General features: G+C 49.8%; 1 protein-coding gene across 2 annotated transcripts; it reads left to right on the top strand.

Moving 5' to 3' along the window:
* Positions 1-6,376: 6,376 nt before the first annotated feature.
* On the top strand, positions 6,377-15,516 carry LYSET (lysosomal enzyme trafficking factor). Of its 2 annotated transcripts, none has more exons than XM_066607524.1 (2): positions 6,377-6,568; positions 14,717-15,516. In XM_066607524.1, exon 2 carries the CDS (start codon positions 14,733-14,735, stop codon positions 15,126-15,128), a length of 396 nt encoding a protein of 131 aa, XP_066463621.1. In that variant the 5' UTR covers positions 6,377-6,568; positions 14,717-14,732; the 3' UTR covers positions 15,129-15,516. The 2 variants fall into 2 exon arrangements, with proteins under 2 accessions (XP_066463621.1, XP_066463622.1); XM_066607525.1 differs by lacking the exon at positions 6,377-6,568 and adding an exon at positions 7,019-7,170.
* The last annotated feature ends 737 nt before the right edge of the window (positions 15,517-16,253 follow it).

Here is a 16,253-nt window from a genome sequence, read left to right as displayed (position 1 = left end):
GATACCCGTTGGTCACGGTCCCAGGACCTCTCACCCCATAATTAGCAAACCCCCAATTTAAAGCCTTCGAGCAGCGGAAATCCTTGCTGATTACCCCCGCGAATAAAACACTGCGTCTGAGAGATGTGTTGGGACAGTCGGGGCTGAAGCCCCTGACGGAAGTTTTTATAGAGAGTCATGTACCCCCAGGGGCCTGGATGGAACACTTCCAGCTGAGGGGCTCGCTGGATTCCCTGACACCTGGATCGAACCTAGCTAAGGATCTCACCCCCTTCAAAAAAATAAGCATGTCTACTGGCTCTCCTGGTCACTTGATCTCACTGCTTTACAAGATGTTGCTGGAGTGGGAGATGGGGGACACATCGCTGGGGTACATTGCGGCTTGGGAAAAAGAATTAGGCAGATGCTTCCCCCCGGAGGCTTGGGAGAAGTCGTTTGCTCTGACACACAAGGGGTCAGTCTCCTCCAGATTACAGGAATTAAATTTCAAGATTGTGTCACGCTGGTACAGGACCCCAGAGAGAATGCATAGAATGTCCCCCCAGGCTTCACCCACATGTTGGAGATGCCCGGACGTAAGGGGCAGCATGTCCCACATCTGGTGGGAATGCCCGCCAATAGCAGCACTGTGGGAAGACGTATCAGGGTTGCACAATAATCTATGCAGAAGGGAGGAGCATCTCACACTAGAGATAGCAGTGCTATCCATGTATCCGAGATCTGTCTCAATCACCAAAAAGGGACTGCTTCGCTTTTTCGTGCAGGCAGTAAGGCAAGTCATCCCAAGGTTCTAGCGGTCTCCTGCCCACCCCACCAGGAGTCAATGGGTCGAGGTGGTCAACGAGCTGGCAAGGTTTGAGGAAATGAGGGCCGACGAAAACATGACCACCGAGAAGTTTTATGAGATTTGGAGGCCATGGCTAGATTTCAGGGCATCCCCCAGGGCCGCGGAATGGATAGCACACGGTCTGGTCTCACCTTAGTTATGCAACCAACCCCGCAAAACATGGAAAAGAGAGATACCAGAGACCAACACACCAGGAACGACCCAATATTGGCTCCTGGATAGGTCAACGCATTACAAGTAAATTTCAACTTGCGGAAACGAAACCACGCCCGCCAAGGCATACCGGCGACCCAGCCCTCACCTCTGTCCTACTCCCCCTCCCCCACGCCTTCCCCCTCTACCTATTCTCTGCTGTAGTTAAACTCTCTCTAGTTTCTAGATCTCTTTCTTTTTCCTAAGTCTTAGGGTTAATTCTCTGGTTAGACTAACAGGTTTAGTTTAGGAATACTTTAGGGCAATAAAATAATGGCAGCAGGACTCCAGAGATGATAAAAGATAGACGAGAGTAGTTGATATGTCATGTTTTGAATAATCTGATGTCCGCTGCGACGCAGCCAGATATATTATTTGTATGTAACAAGTATTGTCCTAATAAAAACTTTTTGAACGAAAAATTTTGTATATAATTTAATCCACACAGTCCACATCATGAAAAGAAAATACAAAAAACCTTACACCTTACAAAAAATGGAATAAAAAGTGGTCAAAATGTTGCATGGATCAACAAATGGTACCATTTAAAAAGTACAACTCATCCCTCAAAGAAAAACCCGTATACAGCCCCGTTGACAAAAAAATGTTAGAGGTTTTTGGGTTTTTTGCAACTTTTTCATGCTTTAAAAAAAATGTCAATTTGGTGTTGATTTAATCGTACTGGCCTGTGGAATTAATTTGACAGTGTTTAGGGCTTATTCTGACGTCCGTATATTGGCCGGGTTTTCACGCCTGGCCGATATACGGTGTCCCTTTCTGCAGGGGGAGGAGGCTGGAAGAGCCGGGAGCAGTGCTCTGAGCTCCCGCCCCCTCTCTGCCCCTCGCCACTGTTTGCAATGGAAGGGGGGGACGGGCAGAGCTAAGTTCTGCCCCGTTCCGACCCTTCCATTGTAAATAGTGGAGAGTGGGCGGGAGGTCAGTGCACTGCTCCCGGCCCGCCTCCTCCCCCTGCAGAAAGGGACACCGTATATTGGCCAGGTGTGAAAACCCGGCCGATATACAGACGTCGGAATAAGCCCTTAAGCTAGCACAATACACTCCAATACAAATAAAAACGTGACAGAATTGCAGATTTTGTTAAATTTGCCTCTAGAAAAAATGGAATAAAAAGCAATCACAATGTTATATGTTCCCAAAAACTGGATAAATAAAAACTAGAGTCCATCCCTCAAAAAAACAAGCCCCTATAGAGCTCTGACGATAGAAAACTAAAAATGCTATAGCTCTGAGAATGCATCAATACAAAAACAAATGTTTAAAAAAGAATTAGGCTGGGTTCCCATGGGATGATAATCTCGCAGCTTGGCTGCACCGAAAAGCAGTGACATTTCCGCGGGAGAGCCGCAGCTTCAAAACCCACTGCATTTTGCTGCGGGTTTTGGAGCATTTCGGCCGCTGGCATTTCATTGCGACTTTCTCTCCCCATGGAGAAGAGTGAGGTTGCAACAGAAAAAAAAAAGAATTGACATGCTGCGGTTGTCAATTCCACGCCGCATCGTCAGTTCCACCCGGCTTTGTTAAATCTCGTCCACATGGCTGGCTAATCCCAGGATTAGGAGCCGCAGGCAGATTAGCCGCATGGAATTTCCGCAGCAAATCCGTCCTGTGTGAACCCAGCCTAAAGCTTTTTTTTGTGGACAAAAATAGCAAAACATAAAAAAACTGTATAAACTTGTTATTGCTGGAATCGTGCCGACCCAGAGAATAATGTCATCACATTATTTATTTTTCACACTGAATGCTGTGAAAATAAAATTAAGAAATGGCAGAATTTTGTTTTTCCCCAATCCTTCTTATCTTTCACATTACAAGCCATGGCAGACCTGGGGGCCACTGTCAGGTGTCCGCTTGTGATCGAAACCCATCAGCCCCCTGCAACAGGATGGCAGAGGGCCAATGACGTCACAGAGAGAGCTCTCTTCCTGCGTTGACTGCTTAGGGCCCATTTACACAGAGTGGCTGACAGTCATCCTAGTGATGATCGTGCTTTTACATAGAAATGATCATTGCTCAGTGAATGGAGGTGAAGCGTGATGGGGATTGTTCCGGCCCGCCTGCCTCCATTCGCAGTAAACACGGACAGTGTTACAAATGACGTTGCAGCTGTATGTCTTCAGTATTTCATTGTTGCAGTGATGGGTTTTAGTCTCTACTGGGCAAATACATATCTGTAAAAGAAAATACTACTGAATGTAAATATGGTGACAAAGTAATGCATGCTGCGTTTTTAAAAAAAAAACCTCTGGCAAGAAGTCGGCGCCCTTTACTCTTGGATGAGCAGAAAGTCCATGCGTCTGACGCCGGAATTAGCACTACTGTGGATGTTTCCGGGCTCTCTGGCTCAGGTCAAGAAATCACTACTACGTTTTTTTATTTTAGCCGTGCGTCAAGTGATTCCCAAAAAATGGAAATCAACGACACCACCCACCAGGTTGATGTGGACAGAAGCACTTGATAATATTAGATATATGGAGGAATTATGCGCCAGAGATGAGATAAGACATAACGGGTACTTGACAACCTGGACCGCTTGGGTTTCGTTCTGAGACACAGCAGAAGTGTCAACGTGGGTCTTGAATGGCTATATTCCTCCACCACAAATTAATGCTACCTTGCCGTAGGTAGTCCACAATTTAGTGTTTGACATCCAGGTGATCACCATCCCCCCTCCCCATACCTATCCCTGCCCCCAATCTGTTCACCTCTGTTCTTTCTAAGGCTACTCTATTCTCTTTTTCTTTTTCATAGGATTGTTACTAGTGATATCAGCAATTCTCCTCAGAATAACTTGACTTTGATAAACGTGATATCAGAGCACCGAACTATTTAGTAAACGGTGCGATGTGTAAGAATGGGACATATTTTTGTGGAAACCAGTTTAATGTTTATAACACTAAAATGTTACAATGTGGTAATTTGATAACATTTGTTGTTCCACTGTGCCAACAGCGTTTATACAAATGAATAAACACGGCTGTGAAAAGTGTGGCCATGTGAATAGATACATAAATGTATATTAACTATATTACGGTCCTTAAACCACGGCCCAAACATGGAGTGAATATATGCTGGTCTAAAGGCGACCTAATAGCTACAACAGTCAGAGAACCTATCAAGGTCTCCCAGTAATCTCAATGGCGCACATAACTGGACGGCCATAACTGTGCATCACTTATGGCCCTTGATTGCTATATTCTTGATGTACGATGAGACACCCAGGACGTAAGAAGCGAACAAAGATTTATTTGTGTCGACACAATTTAATCAGAGGGAACCGAGTGTTCACAAATCTCTGACTGCCTTATTACATCACTTACAACAGTTTATATCTCCAGTAGGCAGGCTTATTACACGCTAAGGGCTCACACCCACTGCCATTTTTATTTATTGCGCTGCGAGAGCGAGTGAAAACACTCACCTTGCAGCAGGTAAAAAAATGCGATATCACCAGTGTTTTTAATGGGGCCAGTGGCAGTAGCGCTAGCCCCATTGAAAACATGGAGTATATCGCAGACTTCTGCCACAGCTGTGGCAGGAGTTTCCTTCATCCCCGCGGGGATGAAGGAATCCTCTGTGACAGCTGTGGCAGACGTCCAGGATGCTATCCCATTGCTTTCAATGGAGTCGACGCTGCTGCTGGCCCCATTGAAAGCAGTGGTTTTGTGGCAACCCCCGCAGCATGCTTTTTGGGGAAGGGCTTGAAATATAAGCCCTTCCCTGAAAATCATCCCAACACTGGCTACAAAACCACTGCTTTCAATGAGGCCGGCAGCAGCAGCGCGACCCCATTGAAAGCAATGGGATAGCATCCTGGACTTCTGCCACAGCTGTGGCAGAGGATTCCTTCATGAAACTCCTGCCACAGCTGTCGCAGATGTCCGCGATATACTCTATGTGTTTTCAATGGGGCTAGCGCTGCTGGCCCCATTGAAAACACTGAGCGATATTGCAGATTTCTTCTCTGCGATGCGAAGCTCTGCTGAAACATCGCAAATGAGTATAAACCATTGAAAATCATTGGTTTTATAATCATCACTGTCGCATCGCAGGGAAAAAAATCTCAAGTGGGTGTCCACCCTGACACTTATTGGTTCTTCTTTACACAAGGACCCGGAAATATGTTTCTACTTTCACTTCAGCAAGTTTAGGGAAGGGAGGCGGGTTAGTGGGAGAATTCCAGGTTCCTGGTATCTGGTTACACAGGGTATCTTAGCTGCAGCTAGTATCACACAGGAGTTTAGATACTTAGCAAAGCAGACTGCATGAACAGACAACTACGTTTCAAGGGGAAGGGAAGCTAATAAGGCTCAAATTTAGTATACAGTAGCTACATTTCATATGTAATAAACAGAACAATATAGAATATGCTGCAGCCTTCGGGCTGATAACAGAGAAACAATAGCTTATAAGTCCTCATTACCACATTATAACTGCCCCCCACTTCTATCTATGGGCCAGATGGACAGGAGAATGAGTGTGGGATCTGTAACCATGGAAACACATAAGTGTGCTTAGGTGCTGTAGACATAAAAGGGTTTTCTTTGTTTTGTTTTTTAGTTTCTTTCAGAGGCATTGGAAAAATATAAAAATGGTAGCAAAGGTAGATCTAGGCTTTAAATTAAATGTACTTTATCATGGAGGTCAACCGTAAGGAAAGGTCCTTTCTGCGCTGCGCTGCTCGCCTATCCGTGGATAATGGAATAATTCCACCACTTTGGTAGTGACCATTCAATCAATTCTCTATGATTTTCTGTACATATTGGAGTCACCCTGCACATTAATGACATGTACAATGTTTCCCGATGTGTACAGAGCTGGGCAGGGTTCACAGTCTCACTACCAGGCTGCCATGTTTTAGAGCAGAGGTCCCCAACTCCAGTCCTCAGGGACCACCAACAGGTCATGTTTTCAGGATATCCTATGGTAAGAACACCTGTGGCAATGTCTGAGGCACTAATGATAATTACATCACCTGTGCAACACTGAGGAGATCCTGAAAACATGACCTGTTGGCGGTCCCTGAGGACTGGAGTTGGGGACCCCTGTTTTAGAGAACAAGAAAAAACTGTGATAATAGGTAAAAGCTTTATTTGTTCTACTCAAAAAGGCTGAAAAAGTGATCACGTGAGGAAGATAGCTCACGTGACTAAGAGCCGGGCTCTAAGCATCACATGACCCCGTGTCTGTAGGACTAATCATGTGATCGTGACGTCATCGCTGTTCTCTGGCGTTTCTGTTGTACATTTTCACTGAGCTAGCTCCTTCCTAGATGTCCGTCGGGTGAGGGGGCGCTGTGCTCGTCATAGTGAAAACATTCGCCGACTGTAATCTGCTTTATAGTAGACTGGACGGTTCTGCCCGCAGTAAAAATGGCCGCCGCATAGAATCGTACTTGTGATTTGGGTAGTCATTTCCGGTTTGGGCTGGGAAGCGTCAGTCAATGCAGGGATGAGAGGGAAGTGGAGGCAGTGATCCCGGGAGCTGCAGGAGACCTCTCTTCGGAGACAGGTGAGAGCCACACGAGACAGCTGCGTAAAGTGAGAGCGAGCACCTGTTCAGAGACCGCACTGTGTGCCGGCAGGCCCTAGAGGGCGCAGTCCTTGTGCCTGGGAGGCGCCTTCCCTCTGGCTGCAGGATCCTCCGATCCACAAAGGCTGAGCAGTGGGTTGGGTGGCAGCCTGGTGCCCACAAGCTTCCACAGTTGGCAGGCTGCTACTAACAGAGTGGTTATGGAGGTGATCAGAGGGCTTGTACTGCCGACTAGTGGGGTTATTGGGGAGTCATCAGGTGTGATTGCATAAGGAATTGCTTTTTAGGCAGCCTGCACCTTGGCAGCGACTGTGGCACTACCAGCCTTGTACCCAGGGATGCCCTGCAGCTGGGTGTGGCGGTCACAGTGCATTGACATGGGCTGCAGGCGCTGGCAGCTGTTTCTCAGTGTGGCGACAGCCGTTCTGCACACTGATCACAAGACGTCCCGGGTGATGCGCACATCCGCCTCCTTGTGGTTTTCCTGTGTGCAGTAATCGCCCTGCGTTCACTTCTGCAGTCCGTATTCTGCAGCGGCTTCTGTGGAGCGAGTTCTGCAACTTGGGGAAGGTTATTATTAGGTAAGTGATCCGTCGGAATAAACAAGTTCTGGTGGCCGGCGCAATCAGCGCTTCTTCACGTGGGAAATGCTACACATAGGAGTGTCTGCAGGTTGTGTTCACATCGGCGTCGCAGGTTCTGGTCGGAGCTGATATCTGTGAAAATCCCGGATGCGTGCAATGCCGATCCATCTAGAATAGTGCTGGAGCGCGGGACCATGTAGTCGGGGGGGATAGGTGGAGCGCGGGACCATGCAGTCGGGGGGGGATAGGTGGAGCGCGGGACCATGCAGTCGGGGGGGGATAGGTGGAGCGCGGGACCATGCAGTCGGGGGGGGGATAGGTGGAGCGCGGGACCATGTAGTCGGGGGGGATAGGTGGAGCGCGAGACCATGCAGTCGGGGGGGGATAGGTGGAGCGCGGGACCATGCAGTCGGGGGGGGATAGGTGGAGCGCGGGACCATGCAGTCAGGGGGGGGATAGGTGGAGCGCGGGACCATGCAGTCGGGGGGGGATAGGTGGAGCGCGGGACCATGCAGTCGGGGGGGGATAGGTGGAGCGCGGGACCATGCAGTCGGGGGGGGATAGGTGGAGCGCGGGACCATGCAGTCGGGGGGGGGATAGGTGGAGCGCGGGACCATGCAGTCGGGGGGGGGATAGGTGGAGCGCGGGACCATGCAGTCGGGGGGGGATAGGTGGAGCGCGGGACCATGCAGTCGGGGGGGGATAGGTGGAGCGCGGGACCATGCAGTCGGGGGGGGATAGGTGGAGCGCGGGACCATGCAGTCGGGGGGGGATAGGTGGAGCGCGAGACCATGCAGTCGGGGGGGGGGGGGGGATAGGTGGAGCGCGAGACCATGTAGTCGGGGGGGGGGGGGGGGGATAGGTGGAGCGCGAGACCATGTAGTCGGGGGGGGGGGATAGGTGGAGCGCGAGACCATGTAGTCGGGGGGGGGGGGATAGGTGGAGCGCGAGACCATGTAGTCGGGGGGGGGGGGATAGGTGGAGCGCGAGACCATGTAGTCGGGGGGGGGGGGATAGGTGGAGCGCGAGACCATGTAGTCGGGGGGGGGGGATAGGTGGAGCGCGAGACCATGTAGTCGGGGGGGGGGGATAGGTGGAGCGCGAGACCATGTAGTCGGGGGGGGGGGATAGGTGGAGCGCGAGACCATGTAGTCGGGGGGGGGGGATAGGTGGAGCGCGAGACCATGTAGTCGGGGGGGGGATAGGTGGAGCGCGAGACCATGTAGTCGGGGGGGGGATAGGTGGAGCGCGAGACCATGTAGTCGGGGGGGGGGGATAGGTGGAGCGCGAGACCATGTAGTCGGGGGGGGGGGGGATAGGTGGAGCGCGAGACCATGTAGTCGGGGGGGGGGATAGGTGGAGCGCGAGACCATGTAGTCGGGGGGGGGGGGATAGGTGGAGCGCGAGACCATGTAGTCGGGGGGGGGGGATAGGTGGAGCGCGAGACCATGTAGTCGGGGGGGGGGGATAGGTGGAGCGCGAGACCATGTAGTCGGGGGGGGGGGGGGATAGGTGGAGCGCGAGACCATGTAGTCGGGGGGGGGGGGGGGGATAGGTGGAGCGCGAGACCATGTAGTCGGGGGGGGGGGGATAGGTGGAGCGCGAGACCATGTAGTCGGGGGGGGGGGGATAGGTGGAGCGCGAGACCATGTAGTCGGGGGGGGGGGATAGGTGGAGCGCGAGACCATGTAGTCGGGGGGGGGGGGATAGGTGGAGCGCGAGACCATGTAGTCGGGGGGGGGGGATAGGTGGAGCGCGAGACCATGTAGTCGGGGGGGGGGGGATAGGTGGAGCGCGAGACCATGTAGTCGGGGGGGGGGGATAGGTGGAGCGCGAGACCATGTAGTCGGGGGGGGGGGGATAGGTGGAGCGCGAGACCATGTAGTCGGGGGGGGGGGGGGATAGGTGGAGCGCGAGACCATGTAGTCGGAGGGGAGGGGATAGGTGGAGCGCGAGACCATGTAGTCGGGGGGGAGGGGATAGGTGGAGCGCGAGACCATGTAGTCGGGGGGGATAGGTTCGGGTGTCCGATCAGCAGTTGTGCCATTGTTCGCCTACTAGGATGGAGCCAAGCAATAGAAAAGGAAAGTGTGACTGAGCCCCAAGACTGGGTGCACACGAGACTCTGGCGCAGCACATTGGCGCGCCTTACTTCTCATCTGTGAGACGGACAGGAGTGTGACAAGCCTTGAGTTTTATCACACAGACCAGTGTTTCCCAACTCCAGTCCTTAGGGACCCCCAACAGGTCATGTTTTCAGGAGTTCCTCACGATTGCACAGGTGATGTAATTATTGTCGGTGCCTCACACATTGCCACAGGGGTTCTTACTATAGGATATTCTGTACATATGACCTGCTGGGGGTCCCTGAGGACTGGAGTTGGGAAACACTGACACAGACTATCAATATGTGGCCTCATAGGCTATAATGGGGTCGCGTGCCGTCTGTGGAGTTACACGGACCGCACATGGCGGAGGCCTGAGGGCACGTTTGTGTTGTATGCATTAAACTTGTGTTCAGAAATAATGCGTGTAACAGCGCATACGTTTCTGAAGCCGCGCGTGTATTTTGTGTTTTGCGTTACTGAGAATTAACATTGATTAAAAACTCAGGATGCTCGGGTGGTTTAAAAAATGCATGCGTTTTGTCTTTTTTCTTCCATGTGCATTTTTGGTGGGTTTTTGTTTTTTTTGATGCAGGCAAAATATAAACCCCTTAGTCCAGCTTCACACGGGCGATAAAGTCGCATGAGATTTATGTGTTTTTGAGACGCACACATATGAACTCCATTCTTTTGAATGGGGTCGTACAAATAAGCGATGTATTCCTGCATGGCCCGCAATGCGAGAAAGCAAATGCCGCAACTTCTATCTGGCTGCGTGCTCTCCCATCACAGCCCCATTGTTTTCAATAGGGCTGACGGCAGCAGCCACACTGGGAGAAACTCTGTGATACTCTGGCGCAGCTGCGGCAGTGGATCCCTTCATCCGCAAAATGATGTGAGGCTGTTTTCACATGACAACGCCTCACATCCACGGGGGTTTTAACATAGTGGGAAACGTGATATCTGGCCGTGGGTACTATTGTACCTTGTCGTCACCGGAAGCTAGAGGTTGGCTTGATGGGCTTGGATGGAGAAACGCCCCTGTCACACCCCTAGCTCCGGATTGGCTACGTTCCTGAAGGTCCTAGCAGCGTCTGCAGTGATGTTGGCCTGCCTTCCAGGCTTAGGGTGAGGGTAAGTTTTGCTGTTTGGCTTAGACTATTAGTTCTACATGCTTCCATGTGTAAGCGGTAACATGGAAGCAATTACAGCTCATAATGTAAGCCTAACAGCAAAACTAACCTTCACCCTAACCCTGGAGGGCAGGCCAACATCACTGCAGACGCTGCTGATATCACTGTCCCTGGAGCAGGTATCCCCCTTACATCTCCCCTGGGTATCCACTACCTGGCACCCGTACATAGTGGCAGGGCAGCTGACCGCTGGGGGTGCAGAGTGTGCTCAGCGAAGGCGCAGTGCACTTTGCCAAGTGAGGAGTGGAGGAGATCGGCGGGGAGATAGACGGCCGCAGCACATGGCACTTTGGCAAGCAAGGAGCGGACCACAGCACTACAGCTGATTACAAACCGAGCAGAAGCAGCGCAGCACTTCGCCCATCGGCTGCGAGACGGACGCCACTTGCAGTTCCTGGGGCCGTGTAGTCAGCGCAGGTGAGCTGCCCAGTATCTTCACTCTCTTCAGCAGAGGACCGCTGTACTTGGGCAACGTGCCTAGCCAAAGGATCTTTCCGGCCGGCCGTACAATACAGCCAATCGGGAGCTAGGGGTGTGACAGAGGCGTTCCTCCATGTAAGGACTGCCAAATCCCTAGCTTCCGGTGGCGTCAAGGTACAATAATACCGGGGCCGTGAATCCTTGCCTGTGTCAAGTTAGCCTAAGACTAGGTTCACACAGGGTGGAAATTCCATAGCATTTTTAAAACTGAGACTAAGCAAAGTAGACAAGATTTGCAAAAACCTCGTTCATATGCTGCGAACAAGACGCGCAGAAACCAACATGTCAATTTTGGCGCCATCTTCGCTGCAGACTCTTCTCTCCATGAGAGATTTCTGCAGTGGAATACTGTCTGAAAAGCCGCCTCAAAACCCGCACCAAATGGGGTATGTTTTAAAGCAGGCTTTCCGCTGCGGAAAGATAATGTAATCTTGTGTCCTAGCAGCCCCAAGAAATGGTCACATGGCGGGATTCACCGCAGAATTTTGCATATGAATTCCACCTCTAAGAACTGGGTCAAAATCCATGGCTTTCTGCTGCTGATTTGACACGGCTCTGCACAAAATCCGTATGCGAAATCTTACACAGAATTTCTGGACCAAAAAACATGGCAGAAAGCTGCAGGTTTTAGTCCGGTTCTTAGAGGCAGAATTCATGCGGATGTGCCAGATTTAGGCATGTAAAGGTACGTTTACATGGACCCGCGATCCTTCAGATAGCTGCTCAGAAACGTCATTGAAGCCGACAAACAGTGGCTTTGTTTGCTGTTCCACAGGGCCACCATTGTTAATTAGTTGTTTGCTGAGATATCATTTACAGAGGGGATTTCCATGGCAATTAGTTTGCGAGTCATTCAAATACGGATGATTGTGACTTTACACCAGACGACGTTTAATCAACCAGCGACTTTTTTTGGTAAGCTGTAATGAAACGATTAGCGACTCGTGACTCGTCCCCTGTCGGTGGCCATGTTTACTCTGAACCATTATTGTTTTAGTTTGCTCTTTTGATCGATTTATTTGGCCAATAGTCGTCTTATGTAAAGGTAGTTTTAGGGCCCATTTACATGCAACGCTTATCACTCAATTAGTTCAAGCGAGCAATAATCGTTACGTGTAACCGCGCAGCCATCGTGCACTAATTATCCACTCTTCGTTTAGCGCTGAGTTTTAGCCTGCGTAAAAATAGTCGTTCGCTTTTGTTTTTTGGCTTTTCTTCACACTAATTGAAAACCTGCTGGCCAGAGATTCCGCGCATAAACACACACTCACCTGAGCAAACAACATATAGAGTGTTTACTTAGCTAACGAGGGAAATGGCGAGGATTGCAAACAATTATCTTTACCTGTAAAGTCAATTCATTTGTTCATTCAAACAACAATTGTTGCGTGTAAATGGAGCTTTAGACACTTTATACCACTTATTGGTTGGCTCACCTTGGGGTCCTTTTTAATGAGCTGAGCCTCTTTTGAACGAGTGAGTGATGTCACCGCCAGCTCAGTCGCTCTCAGGCAGTCTGTTTTGACAGGCAAAGGCATTATTGGCTCGCTTAAAGGAGCATAGCTCAGTATCGTATCTGTATAAGCGAATGTAAAAGACTGCACAAGCGCTGTTTAAACTGAAGAAGCCAATGATTTTTATGCCACAGTTATAATAGAGGAGATCACAGCTCATCCTATTGACTGTATACTTATGGCCTGTTTGCTTCTTTAGAAGACTATAGCAGCTAATGATTAACTGTCCACTCAGCATGCAAGAAATGTTATAATCTCGGCTATTCGTGCAATTCATGTGAAACTGAAAGTTAAAAAAATGTCAGCCTCAGGCCCAATGCACACAGACGTATTTGCAGAGCGGAATCTGAAAGCGAGCATCCACCTTCAGATTCTGCAGCAAGTACTGCCCATAGATATGCTATAGAAAATCACTTTTCCATGTCAACGAACGGAAATCGATTGCGATTTTTCACTCGCGGATGGAAAATCACAGCATGTCCTGTTCAGCGCGGATTCCATGCAGACAGCTTCCATTGAATGACATTGCGGAAGGATCGCGCATTCCACGTCATCGCCTAGCGACGCCATGGCATTTTCTGTACTTCGCAGGTTGGAACATCCGCAATACAGAAAAGACGACTGCGGAGAGGTATGCAGGGGTCACTGGCTGCGGACAGGGTCTGATTCTGCTGCAGGATCCGACCTGGCTGTGTGCAGGAGGCCTCAAGATGGTGCCTGATAAGCATCAGACAGGGGGCTGCAATGCAGTGAAGTGGCTAGAACACACAGAGGAGACCTCCACAACAGTGTGGGAGGCACTCAGTTGAAGAATCAGGCATGGAAAAATGTGTTTTCTCCAGAGTGACCCTTTAAACTATTATATGCATGTGTAAGCTGTCTGTATTTTAAAGCAACCAATGTCTCATCGTTTTTTCATTGCAACGATTTCTTGCATTAGGGTAAAGGGACCCCTAGGCCTCATGCCCACGGCCGTGACGGACTCGCAGTGTAATATGGCAGAGGAGTCCGTCACGGCGCCCCCCCCCCCCCGAAACCCCCATACTCCCCAGATCTGCCGCGCTATATCTGTCCCTCAAGCTGACGTGCATGCGCAGTACAGCGTTTGACGCGCCGGCAGGGTGGGATGACGCAAGGGGCAGGGATGCATAATCACACGATACCTCTGCTGTGCTCACAGCGGAGGTATCGTGTGACTGACGGCTTCCATTGACTTCAATGGAAGCCGACTGCATTTTTCTGCTGCAATTAGAGCATGCCGTGGTATTCCGTGGCGTGAACATTGAAAGGCGGACAGCTATTGGGATCAATAGAATAACTCAGTGGATTTCCGCCGCGTGAAACATCCGTGTGCATTAGGCCTAAACGACTTCGAACCTGTACATATCTAATACTGAGGGGTATTGCAATGTATTCTCTCTAGACAAGCCTCTGTGAGGGAAACACATCAGCAGCACAGATCTCTCTCCTGTCCTGATTTACAACAATGTATCAGTGCAGATAAAAGGGTCAGTCTGGAGTCCACAGAGGATTACACAATAGTAATAAACCCTGTACAGGTAGGTCCACATGGGACGTATTTACTGTGGTGCAAAATCAGTTAAAATGTGTTACATTCAGACCTCGTTGTGGATTTCACCCCGCTCAAGAATGACATCTGCTGTGAAAATTTCGGAGCGTTAACATGACATGGAAAAATCCTCATCATTTTATGCACTTAGTTTGCACTGTAATATCTCGCATATTACCCACCCACACATCAGCGGCGGCATATACACTACATGTGAACATACCCAAACATTCCTCCAGGTGACACTGCATTGATACCTTGTAGCAAAACTATTAGGAAAGGAGGGATCTATGTTCGGCTCGCAGAGGATTGTCTGGGCTCAGACAATCCTCAGCTGTGGGAAATATTAGGTCTCTACAAGTTTTCAACTCACTGACAGCAATCAAAGATCTTAAAAATGCAGATTTATAAAGCTGTCAAAAAAAGAAACGTTGTTGCCCATAGCGACCAATCACATTGCAGCTTTTATTTATTTATAGTGCACTTGAAAAATGAAATCTGCTCTGTGATTGGTTGCTATGGGCAATCAAGACAGTGTTGTTTTTTTTTTTGTTTGTTAGTTTTGTTTTTTTTTGTTTTCTAAGTGTCATCCAAAGTTTATGAAAAAGTTGCAGAAGTTGACCTTTATAGTGATTAAGCATCAGACCCCTGTAATGTCCTTGTACACCCTTGTCCTTTCAGATGCGGAGCATGGAGAATGATGAATTTTCGGCAGCGGATGGGATGGATCGGAGTGGGCCTCTACCTCTTTGTGAGCGCAGCCACTTTCTATTACGTCTTTGAAATCAACGAGACTTACAGCAGACTAGCACTAGAGCATGTGCAGCCGAAACCACAAGACCCCACGGCAGAAGTGTCATGGACACACTCCCTGAAGACCCGCCTGCTATCCCTGCCATTTTGGTTCTGGGCTGCTCTCTTCTTCCTCCCTTACTTTCAGCTCTTCCTTTTCCTCTATTCCTGCACCAGAGCTGACCCCCGGACAGTCGGCTACTGCATTATACCCATCTGCCTGACGGTCCTCTGTAACCGTCACCAGTCCTTCGTGAAGGCATCCAATCAGATCAGTAGACTGCAGTTGATTGACACTTGAGCGTATGGACCATGCACTGACCATGACAACTACAGTGCCTCTACTTTTCTTAGCGCTTTTGAATATTGGGGAACTTTAATCCCTTGGCAGCTAACCAATAATCGATAATGACGAGGATAAAGACAACAACATCCATTCATCATCATGATCATCATCATCATCGCTTCCATCCAGAGTCTCTAGCACCAATACCTTATCATACGCAACAAGATGAACCCTGAGATTTTATATTCATGCCAGTGACTGATTGTTACAATTTGATTTTCTATTATGTTCTAGAAGATCGTCCAGATCACTGCCGGGTGTTTTCAGAATTTTTTTTACTTGGAATAATGTTGTCAGTATTGACTTCTATCAATAAAACACAAAAATGTGAATAAAAATTGTACACTATCTGTCCATGGATTATTAGAGTTGGCCCCAATGACGTTTTGCCCACCACCTTTGTTTCAGGAATCCCGTTTTATTTTAATCATGGTAAAGCCATTTTCCCCAGTCGTCTCCACGACAGCACCAATTGAGATTGCCTCCTCCTGATAGGACAGGAACACACTGAGAGGTTAAAAGCTCCCCCCCCTTCCCCACTTTCCTCAGTGTCTTCCTGTCCTGCCAGGAGGCAGGATCTCTGAGAGGAGCTGGTGGAGAAGCCAGCCAGGATTACTTACAGGCGGATCGGAGGGCAGTGGCTCAGCCTGTCCTCCCTTCCAAGCCAGGCGACTCCCGGGACGCCACATGGGGTGGTAACCCCCGGCCCAGGTTCCTCCCGCGGCGGCCCATGGGGGGTACAAAGCGGGAGCCTCAGTCCCCCTCGTCCTCCCTGCAGGAGTTAGAGCGCGGTGCTCCAGGAAGCCCTTTGACGGCGGGGGCGGGGCGCCGCGTCACGTGTCCAGCGCGATGATGTCATTGCGTCTGCATCAGGAGAGGAGGGGGCAGGGCTTAGCACAGGATTGCGAAAATTTTTAAAAAATAGGAACCTGAGAGAAGCCAGAACAAACCAGCACTACAGGTCGCAGGGTGTCTGCAGCATCGGTATAGTAATGAGTGCTCCAGCCCCAGAGACAGCTGAAACCTCAGCCTCAGCGGCCGTAAGTAGCCAGTGCGGCAAAAAATACAATGCGGGGGACG

Source organism: Eleutherodactylus coqui, chromosome 6, assembly GCF_035609145.1.
Source record: "Eleutherodactylus coqui strain aEleCoq1 chromosome 6, aEleCoq1.hap1, whole genome shotgun sequence".
NCBI classification, from domain to species: domain Eukaryota; kingdom Metazoa; phylum Chordata; class Amphibia; order Anura; family Eleutherodactylidae; genus Eleutherodactylus; species Eleutherodactylus coqui.
This window is presented reverse-complemented; position numbering and strand designations above follow the sequence as displayed.